Genomic DNA, 20,155 nt, shown 5'->3' on the forward strand with positions numbered 1-20,155 from the left:
TCACCCACGGGGGCTCTGGGGAGGACACACGTGTAGCCTGCTCTCTCTTCAGAGCTGAGTCCCTTCTGAAACTCGGCCCATGGTTTCCTGGGCAGGCTGAACGCTGCCCCTTGGCGGCGGGCAGGTCTGGGCGGTCTTCCCTCTTCTCCCCCCTCAGCGCAGCCTGCTGACGGCCTTGGGTGCACCTGCTGCCTCCCCCTCCCGCCAGGGCACATCTCAGCCCTGATCCCTGGCACCTGGTGCAGACGCAAATACCCACCACTCAGTCGGTGGGGGTGGTGGGCAGGTGTCTGGCTGCAGGCAGACGCCGCCTCGGGCGCCCGTGTTCCGGACCAGAGCGCCCAGTCCTGGGCGACGCTGTGCTCGCCTTCCCAGCTTCCTGCCGGCGCACACCCTGGGAGGTGGGAGCTGGCGGCTCCAGCGCTTGGATCCCCACCACCCAAGTGGGAGACCTGGACTGAGTTTCGGGCTCCCGGCGTGCTTCTGCCTGGCCCAGCCCCAGCTGCTCTGGGGATTTAGGGAATAAAACAGGAATGGAATATCGCTCTGTCTCCTTTCCTGTCTCTACGCCTTTCAAGTAAAGTGAAAATAAGTAATTTTTAAAATAAACTACTTGGATAATTATCTTTAAAAAAAAAAAAGACTCTGTTTTTTGTTTGAGAGGTAGAGTTGCAGAGAGAGAGGTCTTTCGTACGTGGGTTCCCTCCCCAAATGGCCACAATGGTGGGAGCTGGGCCAGTCCAAAGCCGGGAGCCAGGAACTTCCTCCAGGTCTCCCACGTGGGTGCAAAGACCCCAAGCACTCGTGCCACCCTCCACTGCTTTCCCAGGCACATTAGGAGGGAACTGGATCGGAAGTGGAGTGGCCAGTCTCAAACTAGCACCCATATAGTCTGCCGGCGCCGCAGGCGGAGGCTTAGCCCCCTACACTACAGTGCTGGACTGGATGATTCTCTTTAAAAAATATATTTACTGGGCCGGCGCCGTGGCTCACTAGGCTAATCCTCTGCCAGCAGTGCCGGCTGATTGACCCTCCAAATGCCCACATAGCCGGTGCCAAAGCCAGGAGCTGAGAACACAGGCTCGTCTCCCAGGTAGGTGGCAGAGCCACCGCCTTGGCCATCACTGCCGCCTCCCAGTCTGTGTTAGCAGGAAGCTGGAATCAGGAGGCAGAGCTGGAAGGCACACACTCCGGTGAGGGCTGCAGGGGTCCTAACCCAAAGCCGGGCCCTACATGGTGATCTTGACCCACTGAAAATCTGACTCATGGCCGGCGCTTCGGCGCAGTAGGCTAAGCCTCCACCTGCGGCTCCGGCATCCCATATGGGTGCAGGTTCGAGTCTCGGTTGCTCCACTTCCGATCCGGCTCCCTGCGATAGCCTGGGAAAGCAGTGGAGGATGTCCCAAGTGCTTGGGCCCCTGCACCCCTGTGGGAGACCCGGAGGAAGCTCCTGGCTCCTGGCTTTGGACTGGACCAGTGCTGGCAGCTGCAGCCATCGGGGGAGTGAGCCAGCAGATGGAAGGTCTCTCCCTCTGCCTCTGCCTCTCTAACTCTGCCTTTCAAATAAATAAATAAATACATAAACCTTGCGGGGGGGGGAACCTCACTGTCACTGTAACTGAGGATTCCCTGGGCGAGTGCTCCCCAGCGGGCCGCATCTCAGCTGCGTTCCGGTCTCTTCCGCACTGATTTGCAGGAGTGCATTGTCTCTGGGAAGCAGTCACTGGGCTGTCCCGATGGCCTCCGAGGGCCTTGCTGGAACAGAAACCCTTCCCGGCCACGGCGTCCAGCCACAACTGCTCCCCCGGGGTTTGTGTTCCGGGAGGCTCCCGGGGCCCTGCCTCGCCCCTAGGTGGAGCATTTGCCTGCATTTTATTCTGTTCCTCTGCTGCTGGGCGGCTTCGTCCGTAGCGAGCGCTGTGCATCCCTCCGTCTCCCGGATTCTGTTCCTGTCTGGTTTGGACGAGGGAGGAACTGGATGCAGGAGGAAGCTCTCTGGCTTCTAGAACAACAACACGAGGAGACAGAACCGCCTGTTCTCGAACGCCTGCCTGGTGGAGCCTCTCTGGGCTGGGCGCTTGGGGCAGCAGCTACTCAGGAAGCCCGCATCCCGTACCCGAGCGCCCGGGTTCGAGTCCCGGCCCCACTGCTAATTCACACCCTGGAAAGGCAGCGAACGACGGCCCAAGTCCTTGGGTCTCTCCCAGCCACTCAGGAGGCCCGGACGGAGCGCCTGGATCCGGCTTTGGCTGGTATAGGCTTCTGGGGAGTGAACTAGCACATGGGTGATCTCACCTGTCGGTCTCTTTGCCTTTCAAATACATGAAAGTTAAAAACGCGGCGGCGCCGGCACTGGTGCAGCGGGCGAAGGCACCGCTCAGCATGCCGCATCCTGTCTCAGCGCGCTGGTGGGATTCCCGCCGTCACACATCCCGTCCACCCTAAGGCTGTATATATGATGTACCTGAAATTTGTACACCTTAAATAAATTTTTTTATTTGACAGATAGACAGTGAGAGAGAGAGAGAGAGAGAGGCAGAGAGAAAGGTCTTCCTTCCATTCATTCACCCCCCAAATGGGGTGCAGCTGGCGCTGCACCGATCTGAAGCCAGGAGCCAGCTGCTTTTCCTGGTCTCCCATGGGGTGCAGGGCCCAAGCACCTGGGCCATCCTCCACTGCACTCCCGGGCCACAGCAGAGAGCTGGCCTGGAAGAGGGGCAACCGGGACAGAATCCGGCACCCATATGGGATGCCGGCGCCGCAGGCGGAGGATTAGCCAAGTGAGCCACGGCACCGGCCCCCTTAAATAAATTTAAAAAAAATTTACAAAAACCCCTCCCATCTAGTTCCCTGCTAGTGCTCCCGGGAAGCAGCAGACGAGGGCTGAAGTGCGTGAGTTCCTGCCACGCACGTGGAAGACCCGGATGGAGCTCCCGGCTCCTGGCTTCAGTCTGGCCAGCTCTGCTGAGGCCATCTGGGGGGTCAACCAGCAGATCTGTCTGTCTGTCTCTCTCTTTCTCTGCCTCACCTCTCTGTCACTCTTCCTTTCAGATAAATAAATAAATCTCTTGAAAATAAAATGATAGAGATCCATAAACAGCAGCATCTCTGTTGGGCGCCTTCACGTCGGACCAGACTGGAATTCTGGAATGGCTACGGATCCACCGACTTTTTTATATTTTTGTGCCAGTTTGGGCTTTTCCCATTTTCTAGAAAGGCGTTCATTTCGCTTAAGCTTTTATGTTTACTAGTTTGCAATTATTATAACATTCCCTGGTTTTTCAAGATTATAAAGAGACTTCCTTTGACTTGCCATTGAGGCTACTGGGTTTTCCAGCGGATGGAAAACCTCTCTCTCTGCCTCTCTGTAACTCTGCCTTATTTTATTTGAAAGGCAGAGTTACAGAGAGGCAGTGGCAGAGAGAGAGAGAGAGAGAGAGGTCTTCCATTCATGGGTTCACTCCCCAGATGACCCCAATGGCTGCAGCTGGGCCGATCCGAAACCAGGAGCCAGGAGCTTCTTCCTGGTCTCCCATGCGGGTGCAGGGCCCAAGGACCTGGGCCATCCTCCACTGCCTTCCCGGGCCACAGCAGAGAGCTGGATCGGAAGTGGAGCAGCGGGGGCCGGTGCTGTGGCACAGTGGGTTAAAGCCCTGTAGTCCCGGCTGCTCCACTTCTGATCCAGCTCTGTGCTGTGGCCTGGGAAAGCAGCAGAGGATGGCCCAGGTCCTTGGGCCCCTGCACCCATGTGGGAGACCTAGAAGAAGCTCCCGGTTCCTGGCTTCAGATCGGCGCAGCTCTGGCCATTGCAGCCATCTGGGGAGTGAACCAGGGGGTGGAAGATCTCTCTCTCTCTCTACCCCTCACTGTAACACTTTCTTTCAAATAAATCTTTAAAAAAGAAAAAGTGGAGCAGCAGGGACTTGAACCAGCACCCATATGGAATACTGCCACTGCAGGTGGCCCCTAAAGTAAATCTTAAAAAAAGGAGGGAACCCCTCTCTCTCTCTGCCTCTCTGTGACTCTGCCTTTCAAATAAATAATATTAAAAAACAAACAAACAAACAAACAAAGAAAAAGAAAGTGGAATGAAGGCAGGCTGGCTTAGATCCTGGAGTCCAAAGACCAGAGAAGCTGGGCAGGTGACGTGTAGGCAGTGGAAGAGCAGCTCCCCACCGGGAAGGGGAGGGGTCCGGTTCCCTCCCGCCTCTGCGTGGCTGACCACCCAAAAGCCCACAATGGCCAGGGCTGGGCCCTGGGCTGAACCCAGGAAGCTGGCACCCCATCCAGGTCTCCCACGTGGGTGCAGAGGCCCCAGCACTGGGCCATCTTCCGCTGCTCTTCCAGGCGCATTAGCAGGGAGCTGGATCAGAAGCGGAGCCGCCGGGACTGACGCAGGCGCTCGGATAAGGATGGGATGCTGGTGTCGCACGCGGTGGCGGGGCCTGCTACGCCACAACACTGGCCCAGGCTGCACTCCGGAGTCACCACCCTCGTTGCCAGCGTGAGGGGGTTGAGGGTGGATTTTGAAGGGAGCTTGGTGCCGAGGCTGACTTAGGAAATCCTGCTGTTGGCAGCGTCCTCAGGAGTAGGTCTGGGGGCTGCCTTCTCACCCCAAGCCTGGCGAGAGGTGTCCAGGCGGCCCCGGGGCTGCCCAGGGGGCACCTGCTACCCTGCTGGGGCACCCAGCACCACGAGTGCCAAGCAAGGGAGCACCAGAGCCGCTTCCTAGAGTTGAGTCGAGGAAGAATCCACAGAGAAGCCTCGGACACCCGCAGGCCAAGCAACGAGTTAGACAGCCCGCGGAAGGCGTCCATCACGGAGGTGCCTCCTGGGCTCGCGCGTGTCCTCCCTGCCCCCACCGCACGTCTCCTCCCACGTCAGGTTCAGAGATGCGGCTTCTACACAACACCAGGCTTTTTGTTTTGTGTTCACTTACTGGAAAGGAAGGGGACAGACGGATAGGCAGATGGACAGAGAGAGCCCCCATCCATCGGGTCACTCCCCAGATGCCCCCGGCAGGCAGGGCTGAGCCAGGCTGGAGCCAGGAGCCAGGAACTCAATCCAGGTTTCCGTGTTGCTGCGCCCTCCCGGGGTCTGCACCTGCTGTTGGAGCTGCACGGTGAGGAGGCGGGGTGGGGCCCAGGCCCTCTGGAGGGACTCGGTGCCTGCCCCTGGGCGTTTCGTGATGTTTAGTGACCTCCAAAACGGGGCACAAACAGGCATGGCTTCCCCGCCTCGGGCAGCCGCGGGAAATCAACGTGGGGGCCCAGGGTAGGAAGGACCTGCCGTCCAGAGGACTGGAGGAGGGGAGGACAGGGAGGACGGGGAGGAGGAGGAGGCGGGAGGCGGAGCCTGGGCCTGCCGCTGGAGGCGCTGGGGAGAGGCAGGCACTGGGGGGCCCGCAGCCGCTGCCTGGGACGCCTGCCTTCCGTATCCCAGGGCCTGGCGTGAGTCCCGGCCACTTCACTTCCCTCCAGCTTCCAGCCAAAGTGCCTGGGAGGTAGCGGAAGACAACATAAGTGCTGGGGTTCCTGTCTCTCATGCGGGAGACCCAGTGGAGTTCCTGGCTCCTGGCTTCAGTCTGGCCCAACCGTGGCTGTTGCAGGCATTTGGGGAGTGAACCAATGAAGAAAATCTCTCTCTCTCTCTCTCTCTCTCTCTCTCTCTCTCTCTCTCTCTCCCCCACCTGTCACTCAAGTAAATAAGTAATTTCTTTTTTAAAATTAATTTAATTATTTGCTATGCGGACTTATAGACAGAGAGGTTTTCCGTCCGCTGGTTCACTCCCCAGCTGGCCACAGTGGCCGGAGCTGCGCCGATCTGAAGCCAGGATCAGGAGCTTCTTCTGGGTCTCCCATGTGGGCGCAGGGGCCCAAGCACCTGGGCCGTCTTCCACTGCCTTCCCAGGTGCATTAGCAGGGAGCTGGGTCAGAAGTGGAGCAGCTGGGACTTGAACTGACACCCATATGTGATGCCAGCGCCACAGGCGGAGGCTCAACCTACTACACCACAACACTAGCCCCAAATAAATAAATCTTAGAGAGAGAGAGAGAGAGGGAGAGAGAGCGAGAGGTCAGGGAGTTGCAGCCCTAGGACCAGAGCAGAGCAGCCAGTGGGAGAGGCGACGGCCCAGAGAGCAGGGGCTCCCAGCCGGGAGGAGAAACTGCTCCTAAGAGAAGGGAGTGACCGACCGTGACGAGCTCCGAGGGCTCAGGGCAGGGCCGACGGGGAAGCAGCAGCCGCGGTCTCCGGCCTTGTGCGTCCCCGGCTGCTCTCCAAGCGCTTGTGAGACTCCCTGGGGACTCGGCTGGCAATCGGCCGGGCTAGGCCTCCACCATGCCACTCAGCCACCCCTTCTCAGAGCCCCTTCTGAAGGTACAACCTAGGTGGACGCTGCTTCCACTTGTACTCTCTCTCTCTCTCTCCTGCTCTCTCTCCTTCTCTCTCTCTCTCTCTCCCCTTCTCTCTCTCCCCTTCTCTCTCTCTCTCCTTCTCTCTCTCTCTCCTTCTCTCTCTCCCCTTCACTCTCTCTCTCCTTCTCTCTCCTTCTCTCTCTCCCCTTCCCTCCCTCTTTCTCCTTCTCTCTCTCCCCTTCACTCTCTCTCTCCCCTTCACTCTCTCTCCTTCTCTCTCTCCCCCTTCTCTCTCCCTTTCTCCTTCTCTCTCTCCCCTTCTCTCTTTCTCTCTCTCCTCTCTCTCCTTCTCTCTCTCTCCTTCTCTCTCTCTCTCCTTCTCTCTCTGTCTCCTTCTCTCTCCTTCTCCCTCTCTCTCCTTCTCCCTCTCTCTCCTTCTCTCTCTCTCCCCTTCTCTCTCTCCTTCTCTCTCTCTCTCCCCTTCTCTCTCTCTCTCCTTCTCTCTCTCTCCCCCCTTCTCTCTCCCCCCCCTTCTCTCTCTCTCTGTCTCCTTCTCTCTCTGTCTCCTTCTCTCTCCTTCTCCCTCTCTCTCCTTCTCCTTCTCTCCCCTTCTCTCTCTCTCTTTCTCTCTCTCCTTCTCTCTCTCTCCTTCTCTCTCTCCCCTTCTCTCTCTCCCCCCTTCTCCCTCTCCCCCCTTCTCCCTCTCTCCCCTTCTCTCTCTCTCTCTCTCTCTCTCTCTCAAACACACAAGCCACATTACAGTATCTCCCTTTTTTGCTTTGGCTGCCAGGAAGCTCAAAGCCTAATTTGATATTCAGTTAGTAAAGCACCTTACAGATCTTCATGGTTGCACATTTATGTGTGTGTGTGTGTTCTTGCTCCTCCTCTTAATTTCCTTCCTATTTTCACACTTTTTAAAAAAGATGCACTTACTCACTTACTTATGGAAAGGCAGACAAAGGGCGAAAGAGACAGAAATTCTCCATCTGCTGATTCATGCTTCAAATGGCTTCAACGGCCAGGGCTGGGCCAGGCCACGTTAGGAGCCAGGAGCTTCTTCCGGGTCTCCCACGCAGGTGCAGGGCCCCAAGCACCTGGGCCATCCTCCACTGCTCTCCCAGGCGCATTAGCAGGGAGCTGGATGAGAAGTGGAGCAGCCGGGACTCAAACTAGCGACCATACTGGATGCCAGCACTGCAGACGCCGGCTTTACCCACTGCACCACAGTGCCAGCTCCTTTATTTATTTTATTTTATTTTTTTGACAGGCAGAGTTAGACAGTGAGATAGACAGAGAGAAAGGTCTTCCTTCCGTTGGTTCAACCCCCAAATGGCCGCTACGGCCAGCGCTGCACCGATCCGAAGCCAGGTGCCAGGTGCTTCCTCCTGGTCTCCCATGGGGTGCAGGGCCCAAGCACTTGGGCCATCCTCCACTGCCCTCCCGGGCCACAGCAGAGAGCTGGCCTGGAAGAGGGGCTACCGGGACAGAATCCGGCGCCCCGACCAGGACTAGAACCCGGTGTGCCGGCGCCGCAGGTGGAGGATTAGCCTAGTGAGCCGCGGCGCCGGCCAGCCCCTTTTATTTCTTGAGGAGGAAGCTCCCACACTCCCCAAATGCCTACAAGGGCCCACGGCCAGCGCTGCACCTGGGAGCCAGACACTCCACCCAGGTCTCCCACGTGGGCAGCAGCGGCCACGCAGTTGGGCCCTCACCATTGCCCCCCCCTCCCGGGCTGCACACTAGCAGGAAGCTGGAGTCGGGAGCAGAGCGGGGTGTGAGACCAGGCCGTCCAGTAGGGGGCGCCGGCGCCCCAGCCGGCGGCTGACTGCCGGGTCAAATGCCGGCCCCATAGTTGCTCATTCCTGAGACTCCACGTCTGTATGGTATGGTATGGTATGGTATGGTATTGTATTTTTCCAGTTCTTGTAAGCCGACCAGGGAGTCTGGGAAAGAGGCAGACACGCAAATGAATTCCAGTCGTTCTGCCAATGCAGAGACGCCTTGTAGGAGTCAGGTCCCTTTGGCATTCGATGGACAAACAACGTAAGCCAAAAGAGATACAACAGATGGTCAGTCTATTTTACTAAATCTTAAAAAGGCAGGGATACTCCTGACCTCAGTGTTGGCTGGGTCATGGGACCCAGCCGCTTCCCGCGGTGGGTGACTCCGCCTCCAGCTGGCGCTGTGTGGTCATCGGGTCCCAGGGAACGCGGCTGCAGGTGGCACCTGGTTGCTACCCTTGGCCACGGGTGTGGGGAGAGGAATCCTCCCACATGTAGGAGACCCCAGGAAGGACTGGGACATGTCCTGTCCTGAGTCCCACGGCCACTCCTAGACCGCTGACAGACCACCAGTGGGGAGGGAGGGAACCGGGCGCTGCAAAGACACCTGTTCTCCAAGGGTGGGGCTGTGGTTCGAGGCGGCCTGGAGGAACCCAGAGTCTGACCACAGGCAGACAAGTCCTGCCCTGGAGACAGTCAGGTCAGTGGGCGAGGAAACATGCGCACACACAACTCTCACCCTCAGCCGAGCTCGGGAAGGGCGTGGGGAGACCACGGGTGGGGGGGTGCTGTGCTCCCAGCAGGTTTAGCCACTGCTGGGGACGCCACACCCCGAATCCCAGGGCCTGGTTCAAGACCTGCCTCTGCTTCTGACCCAGCTTCCTGCTAATGCACATCAAGGGGCCACCCACGTGGGAGACCTGGATTGAGTAACTCCTGCTTTGGCCTGGCCCGGTCCTGGCATTCGAGGAGTGAAGATCTCTGTCTTTCTCTCCCTTTCTGTGTGTGTGTGTGTGTGTGTGTGTGTGTGTGTCACTCGGCATTTCAAACAAACATGAATAAATAAATTTTAAAGAAATAAATAAGGCCGGCGCTGCAGCTCACTAGGCTAATCCTCTGCCTTGCGGCGCCAGCACACCAGGTTCTAGTCCTGGTCGGGGCGCCAGATTCTGTCCCGGTTGCCCCTCTTCCAGGCCAGCTCTCTGCTGTGGCCAGGGAGTGCAGTGGAGGATGGCCCAGGTGCTTGGGCCCTGCACCCCATGGGAGACCAGGAGAAGCACCCGGCTCCTGCCATCGGATCAGTGCGGTGCGCCAGCCGTGGTGGCCATTGGAGGGTGAACCAACGGCAAAGGAAGACCTTTCTCTCTGTCTCCCTCTCTCACTGTCCACTCTGCCTGTCAAAACAAAAAAATAAATAAATAAAAATAAATAAATAAATAAATAAAATATGGGCAGGCATTGAGGCCTAACCAGTTAAGCTACTGCCAGCAGTGCCGGCATCCCATACGGGCACCAGTTCTAGTCCCGGCTGCTCCACTTTCAATCCAGTTCCCTGCTAATGTGCCTGGGAAGGGAGCCGAGGATGGCCCAAGTGGGGAGCCCTGGAAGAAGCTCCTGGCTCCTGGCTTTGGTCTAGCCCAGCCTTGGCTATTGTGGCCATTTGGGGAGTGAACCAACAGAGGAAAGATATCTCTCTGTCTCCCACTCTCTCTTTTAAATAAATAAAATAAATATTTAAAAATAAATAAAATGGGGCCGGCGCCACAGCTCAATAGGCTAATCCTCTGCCTGTGGCGCCGGCACACCGGGTTCTAGTCCCGGTCGGGGTGCCGGATTCTGTCCTGGTTGCCCCTCTTTCAGAACTTTCTGTCTCTCTCTCTCTCACTGTCCACTCTGCCTGTAAATAAATAAATAAATAAAATGAAGTAAAGAAGCCAGCGCTGCGGTCACTAGGCTAATCCTCCGCTTTGCGGCACCGGCACACCGGGTTCTAGTCCCGGTCGGGGCGCCGGATTCTGTCCCGGTTGCCCCTCTTCCAGGCCAGCTCTCTGCTGTGGCCAGGGAGTGCAGTGGAGGATGGCCCAGGTGCTTGGGCCCTGCACCCCATGGGAGACCAGGAGAAGTACCTGGCTCCTGCCTTCGGATCAGCGTGGTGTGCCGGCCGCGGTGGCCATTGGAGGGTGAACCAACGGCAAAAGGAAGACCTTTCTCTCTGTCTCTCTCTCTCATTGTCCACTCTGCCTGTCAAAAAAAAAATTAAGAAAAAAACTTTAAAATATATATTTATCTATTTGAAAGGCAGAGTGAGAGACTCCTAAATATATCTCTCTCTGTGTGTGCATATGTAGAAGATTGATCGATTGATTGATCGATCTTCCGTCCACTGGTTCACTCCCCACATGGCCTCAAAGGTCAGGTTTGGGCCAGGCCAACCTGAAGCCAGGAGCCAGGGCTTCTTCCGGGTCTCCACGCGGGGGCAGGGGCACAGGCACTTGCTCCGTCTGCTGCGGCTCTCCCAGGTGCATTGGCAGGGAGCTGGATGGGAAGTGGAGCAGCCGGGACCCAAAGCAGCGCCATATGGAACACCAGCATTTCAGGGGGCAGCTTAGCCCACTGCGCCACGGTGCCCACCCCTAATAAATAAACTTTCCAAAAAACAGCTTGGGGAGTTCAAAGCAGAGGGGGGCTCTGGGCTCCGGGGCCGAGGCAGGGAGCTGCACTGACCTCACCCCTTCCCACCAACGACGCGGGAGAACCAGGCTCCGAGCAGCAAGCAACTGCCCTCAGCTGGCACAGGACCCCTGCCGGTGCCCGGAGCCCCCGCCTCTGCCGCTTCTGCCGCCCAGAGTCAAGGGGACAGAGACATGGTCTGGGCCGCTGGTCACAGGGGCTACAACGCCTGAATCCACCCATGTGCGCCTCTCAGATCCATCAGATCCGTGCACACCGGCGCCGCGAGGAGGAGAGAATGGGGGGTCGTGCGGCTCGGAGCTCCGGCTGGGGGCTGGGAGCATCCTGGTGACCCAACAGTGGGGGTGGGCCCACTGCCTGCGGACTGTGCGCACGGTAACGACACAGGAAAACAGAGGTCAAAGGCGCCGGAGAAGGGGGCCGTTCACCGCTGATTGCCAAGGCCGCAGCCTGCAGGTCTCTGTAATTACCATCCCGTCCTTACGGTAACTGCTGCCCGCAGGGGCTGGGGTGCTGCTTCAGGTCACACACTGCCCCGGGGTGGCGACAGCATTGAAACAGGGAGTGACGCCGAGACCCAGACTCCCGGCCGGCGTGCGCGCCTCCTCCGGGCGCCGGACGTGCCATCCGTGGGGGTGGCACGCGTGCAGCGGGGGCATGGGGCGGGGGTGCGGGATGAAACAAGGCCCGGGCTCCTGTCTCCCAAGAGGATCGGCTCCTCTGGGTGTCGGATGTGACTCCAGACAAAACCAGAGAAGGGTGGGGGGAAGGCCAGGAACCCCAAAAAGGCCTAAGTAAGACCCAGAAAACCCAACCCCTGGGTACCGGGGCAGGGGGCAGAGAAAAAAGGCCTCTGCCCGCCTCGCCCCTCCACCACCAGGCTGGCACAGGGGCGGGGCTCAGCAGCAGCTGCCGCCTCGCCACGCTGGCCTCCTGGGTTTCTAGAACAGTCTAGCGCAGTGGTGCCATCCCTCTCTCTGCCGTGCCCACTCTGTCATTTCCTTCCTAACATTCCGTGTCCGCCCGTCTGTCCACGGTGCGCCTGGCAGGGCTGGAGCAGGGCTTTTCCATGGGCCCCTCCCCCGCCCAGACGGGGCCTGGCACAGAGTGGGTGCTCAGAAAACACCAGCAATGCACTCAGCCCATCCCGGAAGGCAGCGGGCCACAGACGCGGATTTAACAGCGTGCAGAAAATCCTCCGCGCACCCACAGGGCCCCAAGGAGCCTCTCTCTGACTTCACTGGGCAGGGGAGCCGGTGTCGAGGTCGTGGTGCACCCGGTTCACGGCCCGGCTGCTCCACTTCCCATCCGGCCCCCTGCTGATGCGCCTGGGAAAGCAGCAGACGGCCTGGGGTCCTGCACCCGGGCGGGAGACCGGATGGAGTTCCAGTCTCCTGGCTTTGGCCATTTGGGGAGTGAACCCTGGGATGGGAGATCTCTCTCCATACTAAATACAAATTAATCTTTTTTTTTTAAAGCTTCTCTTTTAAGCCGACTTCCCTGGCCTGCGCTCCGCCCCCACCTCACCCCCACCCCGCCGTCTGCCCCACCTCATCTCACCACATCCCTGAGGGAGGTACAGTTACAGGTGCCCTTGTCACAGGTGAGGAAACTGGAGACGGCGTAAGTCACTTGCCCAAGGAACACACCGGTGCTGGGGACGAGCACGCGCCTGTGCCATCTGCCTCGGACGGTTCTCGCTCAGCCCCTGCAGCTCCCGGTCCAGCCTTCCCCAGTGGTGGGCACCTAGGGGGGGTCACCAACTCTGGGACACGTCTTTGCACTTGTCAGGGGTGTACTCAGAGTGGACCGGCCAGGGACATGTTACCACAGTTCCCCTGGAATGGCCACAGGCACCCACACTCCCCCGGCCACAGCCTCACCAGCAGGGCCGCCTTTGGCCTCTGCTCCTGCCCCTCTGCTGAGCAGGGGGCATGGGGAACTCCCTTTCCTTTGTCATTGACCTCTTCCCTGCCGCCCGCCCGCGTGCACACACACACACAATGGAATAGGAAGGCACCAAGTTCAGAGAAAAAGATAAGCTCGCTCTCCTAATGGAGACGGAGGTCACACATCCAGTCCACTCCCCTGCTACAAGGCGTCCCCAGGAGAGTCCGGTCACATGGTCACCAAGGGTCCTGTGCCAAGGAGAGGTGAGGCCAGGCCCGGTGCAGCGCCCAGGGAGGCGGGGGGTGAGGGATCCCCCACTGTGCACCTGCAGCTAGAGGGGCAGGAACTTGAGATCTTGGGTCCATGTCCCGGCGCTGAGCGCCCCTGCACCTAAGACGGGGAGTGGGGGGGTGCGCCACTCACGCACACACAGACCTGTGTCCAACTCTGCCGGCCCCTGCGCTCCGGGAGCCCCGGTCTCATTTATAGAGGGGCTGATGAGCACACCCCGCCCCACCGAGAGGAGGGCACAGGGTGCAGAGAGGACACTGGGAGCTCCCAAGGGCAGGAGAATGAGCTGCACGGTGCACCCAGCCTCTGCCCAGGGCGGCGGCACAGCCCCACTTGGCAGATGTCAGAAACAGAGCCTGGAGCAGCTGCCAGGCGGTCAGATGGCTGACCTCCAGCTGGCGGGGACAGGGCCAAGTCACCCCTCCCTCCACTGTCCTCCCCCACCTCCCTGGCCCCTGGGGCCTCCAGGACAGGCAGCACCCTGACCAGGTGTGATAGGAACCCCACACCTTCTCCTTCTCCCGTTCCACAAGGCTTCTGAGGCCCAGAGAGGCTGCCAGAGCCCCATGGACGCTCCTGGAACCCAGGGCTGGCGGCTCCTGCGTCGGGCCCCAGGACACGGGTGAGGGAGCGGCGCCAGGGGAGCCCCAGAGGAACTTGATGAATCCTGTGCCATCCCCCGGCCCTGCCCTTGCTGGTCCCGCCCCCGAGCCCTCTCCCCACAGAGCTGTGGGGCCTGCTCTCGCTCGCTGGCTGGGTTTCTCCACCAATCTCGCCACACCTGGCTCAGTGGCTTGAATCGTTGATCGGGATGGTGGCTGCGTCCCTCGTCAGAGTGCCTGGCTGGGGCCCCAGTCCAGCTTCCTGCTAACGCAGCACCTGGGCCCCTGCCATCCATGTTGGAGCCCCCGGGGAGTTCCAGGCTCCTGGCTTCAGCGTGGCCCAGCCCGGCCTTTGCTGGCATTTGGGAAGCGAATCAGTGGGTGGAAGATCTCCCTCTGTCTGTCTCTGTTGCTCTGCCTTACAAACAAAATGAAACTCAATAAATGAAATAAAGATTTTTTTTTAATCTTGCCACATTGGAGTCTTCCCAAGCCTGGCACAGAAGGCGGGACCACCCTTCCCGGCCTGGTCTCCCCACTCCTCCCGCGTGACGCCTCGTTCCCCCAGCACCCCGCGCCCATCCCACGTCCTATTTATGCTTTGTCCTATTTATGTTTCTCCCTTTTCAGAAAGAAACTCCAAGAATGTCTTGTTCACAGAATGGCCACTGTCTGCAACAGCAGAGGGAGGGCCAGGTAGATACAAAGTAACCACTCCTTTTATGAGCATACTACAAAAGCACAGTGATGAGTGTGCAAAACCCGGAACCCTCGCCCAGTCCCAGCTACAGCACATTCCCAGGCGGCTCCCGCGTGCCGCTCCTGGCCAGCTCCCGGTCCTTCCCGGTCCTGCGGCAGCTGCCGTGCGACATCCGAGAGCTTCAAGCCCAAGCGCAGAGGCCCCGTGTGTACTCTCGGTGGAATCACTGGGCCACGGGGGAAGGTGGCCACGGGCCGCCCCCTCCCCAGCACCCAGTGGCATCAGCCCTTCTGGGTTCAGCTTCTGGTGGGCGGCCCGGAGCTGGCGTATCTGAGTAACCACGGTTGGGCTCAGCAAATGTTTGCAGACTGAATCCTGCCCCGGGGCTGCTGGGGCCGAGGAGGGGACGGTGGGTCACGGTCCCTCGCTGCTGCCCGGGCCTCCAGAGCTGCCCACTTCACGCACTGGCCGAACCCCGCACACAGGCAGGGCTGGGGGCTGCCTCGCGGGGCTGTTGGGATGTTCAGATAGGGCTGGGCTCCGGGCTCCCCTGCTGAGCGCGACAGAGCAGGCACTGAGAGGCTGCGCCTTCCCCGAGTCCAGGGCTGCTGCAGGAGAGAAGCCATCTTCCCTCACTCCCAGGAGGCACCCAGAGGCCCCGCCATCTTTTCTCACTCCCAGGAGGCACCCAGAGGCCCCGCCCAAGCAGGTGCACCGTCTCCTCCGGCCCCTGCCCTCTGATGCCGGAGGCCGAACTCCACACGTGCCAAAGCTGGGCACGTCCCAGTGGCTTGCAAGGTCCTGCCACTGAACCTGGCTGCCGGCCACCCCAGGCTGGCTCGGCTGGGACGCTGCGACCAGTCAGTCCTAGCCGGTGACGGGTGGGAGTGGGGCAGAGGCCCTGGACTGCTTCCAGTCCCAGCCCCCAAACGCCTCCCTGGGCTCTGAGCTTGCCCCTGCCATAGTGACTGTGGGAGACACGGGCTGAGGACGACAGGGCCTAAGAACCTGTGGCCCAGCGGGTTAAAGCCCCCGCCTGCAGTGCCGGCATCGGCACTGCTTCGAGTCCTGGCTGCTCCACTTCCGATCCAGCTCCCTACTAATTCCCCCCGACACCCTGCCCCGGGAAAACAGCAGAGGATGGCCCAAGTGCTTGGGCACCTGCACCCATGTGAGAGGCCTGGGAGAAGCTCACAGCTTCGGATTGGCCCAGTCCCACTGTTGAGGCCATTTGGGGAGTGAACCAGCAGATGGAAGACCTCTCGCTCTGTGTCTCTACCTCTCTCTGTAAATCTGTTTTCCAAATAAATAAAATAAATTGTTACCAACAACAACAAAAAAGAACCTAGACCCTGAAGTCCCCTTGGAGAAGTGATCCCAGCTGATCAGATGAGCCTCCTGGGACCAGATACAAGCTTGCACTTGAACCTGATATTTGTTCTATCAGCAAGCTACGCCCCCTACAGGGCCTGTGGGGCCCTGTATCTCCCACAGGGCCGTCTGTATATGATGAAGGTAGGTAGCAACTGGCTCCATTTGTGGCAGTCAGAAGCCACGGCACCTAAGGTTGCTGAGTGGAGGAGCCAGGATTTGGACCAGGGCCTAGCTCTAGCCGTTCCAGTCTGACACACTCTGCCTAAGGCCAGCTGCTCCCCGCAGCCACTGTTTCTTCTCCCTGGGCCTTTGCCTGATGCCAGCCCCCTGGCCTTCCCCCACCACCTGAGACCCGCCTGGTGCAAGTCCCCAGCAACAGGCCCCCTCCCCGCCCGGGGTCTCCTCTCCCAACCCTGACCTCATGCGCACTAGGCAAGATTTCCTCCCTGGAGACACAAGGACCCCTCCACCCCCTGGTGCTAAAGAACTCTGCTCCCAGGGCTGGGGGGGGGGGGTCCTGGGGTCCACGGGGCCTCTTTCCCTTAAGAGCGACAGACACCCAACGGCTCAGGGGGCTAAGAAGAAGCCCAGGGTGCGCGCACGGCCCACACTGGATGCAGGTGCTGATACTGTACTGATGCCTCGTCTCTGCGCCCTGAGCTGGCTTCGTCTGCAGGTAGGATCGCCCCCTTGGGCCGGTGGGCGGCTTCCAGCAGCTTCTGGCCCATGTTGTGCCGGACTGGCCGCCACTCATCCTTGCCAGGGGTCTTGTCAAAACCCTTCCCCAGGGGCCGGTGTGGCACAGTGGGTTAAGCCGCCACCTGTGACATGAGTGTGCCCCATCAGAACGCTCCAAGTCCCTGTTAACACGCCTGGGAAAGCAGCAGAGGGTGGCTCAAGGGCTTGGGCCCCTGGATTCACATGGAGAACCCGGATGGAGTTCCTGGCCCACCCCCAGCCACTGTGGCCATCTGGGGAGTGAACCAAATAATCCTTAAACAAAAAAAACAACCACCACCCTTCCCCGAGGGCCCCGCCCAAGGCCCCCCGGGCAAGATCCCCGCGGCAGGGATGCAGTGATTGGCCAGGCTGAGGACCTGGAGTGGGTGCAGCTGTACAGGCTGCAGGCTGGGGGAGGAGGCAAGAGGACGCCTGGGAAGGACACAGGGGCACCAGCAAGGCGGGCCGGGCCCGGGGTGCCACCGCCGGCCACTCCACCGCTCACCGTCCACCCTCCCGCTGCCTTAGACCATCTGCTCCCCCGGCCCTCAGCGTCACCCCAGATAACTCATCACCTCCGCCTCCTACGGAAGCCACTCCCTGTCTCTCCTTCCTCATGACCCACTCCACTCCCTCCGGCCTCTCTCTCTCTAGAAGCCTGCATTTCTGTTGTCTTAAAAAACAAAACCCTGCAGGCCAGCGCCGTGGCGCAGGGGGTTAGGCTGCCCCTGTAACACCAGCTGTAGCTCCTGCCCCGGCCGCTCCACTTCTGATCCAGCTCCCCGCTAACGCACCTGGGAAAGCAATGGAGGATGGCCCGGGCGCTTGGTCCAGGTGGAGCTCCTGGCTCCTGCTGCAGCCTGGCCCAGTCCTGGGCTATTCGGGAGTGAACCAGCAGATGGCAGACCCTTCTCTGTCTTTCCCTCTCTGTAACTCTGCCTTTCAAACAAACAAGTCTTTAAAAACAAACACCCGTGCTGCTTCTGTTCACCTGGGAGCTTCCGCCTGCCCCGTCCACGAGCCCAGGCCTGGAGCTCGGAGCACCTCTGCTCCCAGCCACCACCTCCTTGTTGGCGTCCAAGCATCTGACAGCTGGCCTCTCCTTCCCGGCACAACCGGGTGGCCTGGCCTGGCCTGGCCGCTCTGTCTCCTTCGGTCACCTGCCCCGGACTCACACACCCGCCCTCCGCACCCCCACAGCCCATCGAGCAGGGCGAGGCCGCTGGCGGCAGCAGAGCCACTGCGAAGGGACGGGGGGTGTCCTGAACACAGCCCCTCCCGCGGTCAAGCCGCCATCGTTCTCCCCAGGCTCCAAACGCCTCCCTGGAAGGCGGTGATCCTGTCCAGACCAGACGGACCCACAGCCTGGCGGCTCCAGCCTTTTAGGACAAAAATGCTCCAGGAGGCCTGGGCGAGCCACTCCTACCTGCCACTCCCCACAGCCTCCACGCCGGCCCTGTGGGCACCACAGCTCCCTGCCTGCTCAGACATACCCGTGGACGGACAGAGGACGTCACCGTCCCACCCAGGAGCTGCCTTCCAGGCCCTCCACCGCCTCGCACACCTCCCCTCCCTTGTGCTGGGTCCTACACGGCAGCCCAGAGAGGGCAGAAGCACGCCCAGGGCCACACAGCACGAGAGGCCCCAGACCTCGCCGGGCGGCCTCCCTCCAGCTCCCCAGACTGGACCTCTGCCACTCACTGCCTGGCCCGCTGCTGCCCCCGCCACAGCCCAGGGGAAGAGAGGTGGGGGCGGGCGGGCAGACAGCCACGAGCCCCAGACAGAGGCTGCCACCGACACAGACAGTCCTTTTGTTATTTTTTTTTTTAATAAATTTAAGAACAGCTCCACCTTGTCCCTCCCCCCAAAGCAACTAAAACCAAGTAAAAGGGAGGCCGGCCTGGGGCAGAGGGCGCTAGGAGTCGTAGTCCTCTTCATCTTCCGCGCCAGGCGCCGAGGGGCCAGGGGGCACTGCGGGCACAGCCGGCAAGCGCAGAGCCGAGGCGAAGGGCGTGAAGGGAGCTGGGGGGCTGCGGGAGGAAGCGGGGTAGACAAGCCCGGCTCAGGCCCCTGCCCACCACCCCCTGCACCAATGGCGGCCAAGCCCCAGGGAAAGGGGCGGGCCCAGAGCTGCCCAGGCTCCGCCCACCACCCCTGGTCAGCTTGGGGTCCCTGGCCTTGAAGCCCACGGTCACTGTGCTCCCACCCCCCACATTCGCCACAGCCAGCCCAGGGGACCCGCGCGCCTCCTCCGGTGCCCCGGGCTGCTTACCTCTGGAAGTGGGCAGGGGGGTGGCTGGCCTGGGGAGGGGGCAGCGGGGTCTCCTCTTCCCCGTCAGTATCTGTGTCCTCAGATTCATCCTGCGGGGGTTAGGGGGTGACCAGCAAAGGCATGGACGGGCCATGGGTCACTGGGGAGCTGTGACCCCGGGAGTGGCCGCGGTCACTGGGGAGCTGAGACCCGGGAATGGCCGTGGTCACTGGGGAGCTGAGACCCGGGTCACTGGGGAGCTGAGACCCGGGAGTGGCCGCAGTCACTGGGGAGCTGAGGCCCGGGAGTGGCCGCGGGGAAGGACGGGACCAGGGCAGGGCAGGGCAGAGGCCGGGGCCCGCGCTCACCTCCTGCTCCGAGTCTGTGCCCGACAGCTTCTTGTCTTTGCCTTTGCTCCCCACGCCTCCGTTCTTGCGGCCGCCGCTGCCCGGCTTCCGGCCCCTTGGGGGAGGCACGGTCCGTGTGCCCAGAGGTCCCCCGCCGCCGCCCGCCGCCGCCCGCCCCCGCGGCCCCGGCCCGCACCTGCGAGGCGCCTTGTCCGCATCCATGTGGTTGTCGTCCCCGTCGCCCTGCATGTCGGGGACCGACGCCACCAGGTCCTTGAGGAAGTCAAACTGTTGCTCCTGCTCGATGCACTGCTTCCTGCGGGAGGCGGCGGACCGGGGGTGACGCCGCGGCCGGGCCGCCCCCCGCAGCCGCCCGCCGCCCTCCCCCGGCGCCGGGGCCACGCACAGGTGCGACGTGGTCATGGTCTTGGCGTTGCGGGACTGGGTCACCTGGCACGCTTTCTTCAACAGCGACTCGAGGAACAGCTCGAGCGCCCGGGCTGGGGGGCGTCAAGGAGCACGCGGGCGCCGGGCGGCCGCCCCCCGCCCGCACACGCCCCCCGCCCGGCGCCCCCAAGGATACAGATGATGACCGGCACGGCCGCCGCCACCTTCCCGATCTCCTCGTCCGTCTGCATGATCTTCTTGATGCGCGCCTGCGGGGCGGACAGCGCTCGGACCCCCGCCGCCCGCTGCGGCGGGCGGGGGTCCCGGGAGAAAGGGGGCGGGGCGCCAAGCCCCCACCACCACCACGAGCACCGCGATGCGCCCGCCCCCCACACCCCCGCGGCGGGGCCCGGACCCTGAGCCTCCGCCGCGCCGGGCCCCGCCACGTGCTCACCGGCGGGAACCGCGCGTTGTACTTCTTCTTCTTGCTCGGCATCTCCGGGCCTCTCTCGCCGCGCCGGGCCCCGCGCCGCCGCCCGCAGCCTCCGGGCGCCCGGGCCTGCTCGCCGCCGGCCCGCCGCGGTTCCCCCGGGTCCTGGCGCCGCCGCTCCCCGGCGGGGTCCTAGCGCCGCCCGCTCGACGCCGCTCGCTGCGCCCTAGCGCCCGCCCCCCTGGCGTCTCCCAGGCGTCTCCCGTCTCCGCCGCTCCCGCCCGCCCCAAGGCCCCAGCTGCGAACGTTAGCCCCGCCCCCGCAGGCCCGCCCCG

At 61.4% G+C, this 20,155-nt stretch overlaps 1 protein-coding gene across 1 annotated transcript; it reads right to left on the bottom strand.

The window, feature by feature from the left end:
* Positions 1–18,214: 18,214 nt before the first annotated feature.
* Positions 18,215–20,142, bottom strand: DRAP1 (DR1 associated protein 1). Its single transcript, XM_051854862.3, has 7 exons — positions 19,845–20,142; positions 19,587–19,659; positions 19,410–19,503; positions 19,200–19,319; positions 19,025–19,118; positions 18,678–18,766; positions 18,215–18,435 (listed from the first exon to the last, which is right to left on the bottom strand). The coding sequence occupies exons 1-7, from the start codon at positions 19,884–19,886 to the stop codon at positions 18,321–18,323; spliced, it is 627 nt and encodes a 208-aa protein (XP_051710822.1). The 5' UTR covers positions 19,887–20,142; the 3' UTR covers positions 18,215–18,320.
* Between the last annotated feature and the right edge of the window lie 13 nt (positions 20,143–20,155).

Source organism: Oryctolagus cuniculus, chromosome 1 (assembly GCF_051225735.1).
Source record: "Oryctolagus cuniculus isolate XC-2025 breed Fujian yellow rabbit chromosome 1, ASM5122573v1, whole genome shotgun sequence".
Lineage (NCBI taxonomy): Eukaryota > Metazoa > Chordata > Mammalia > Lagomorpha > Leporidae > Oryctolagus > Oryctolagus cuniculus.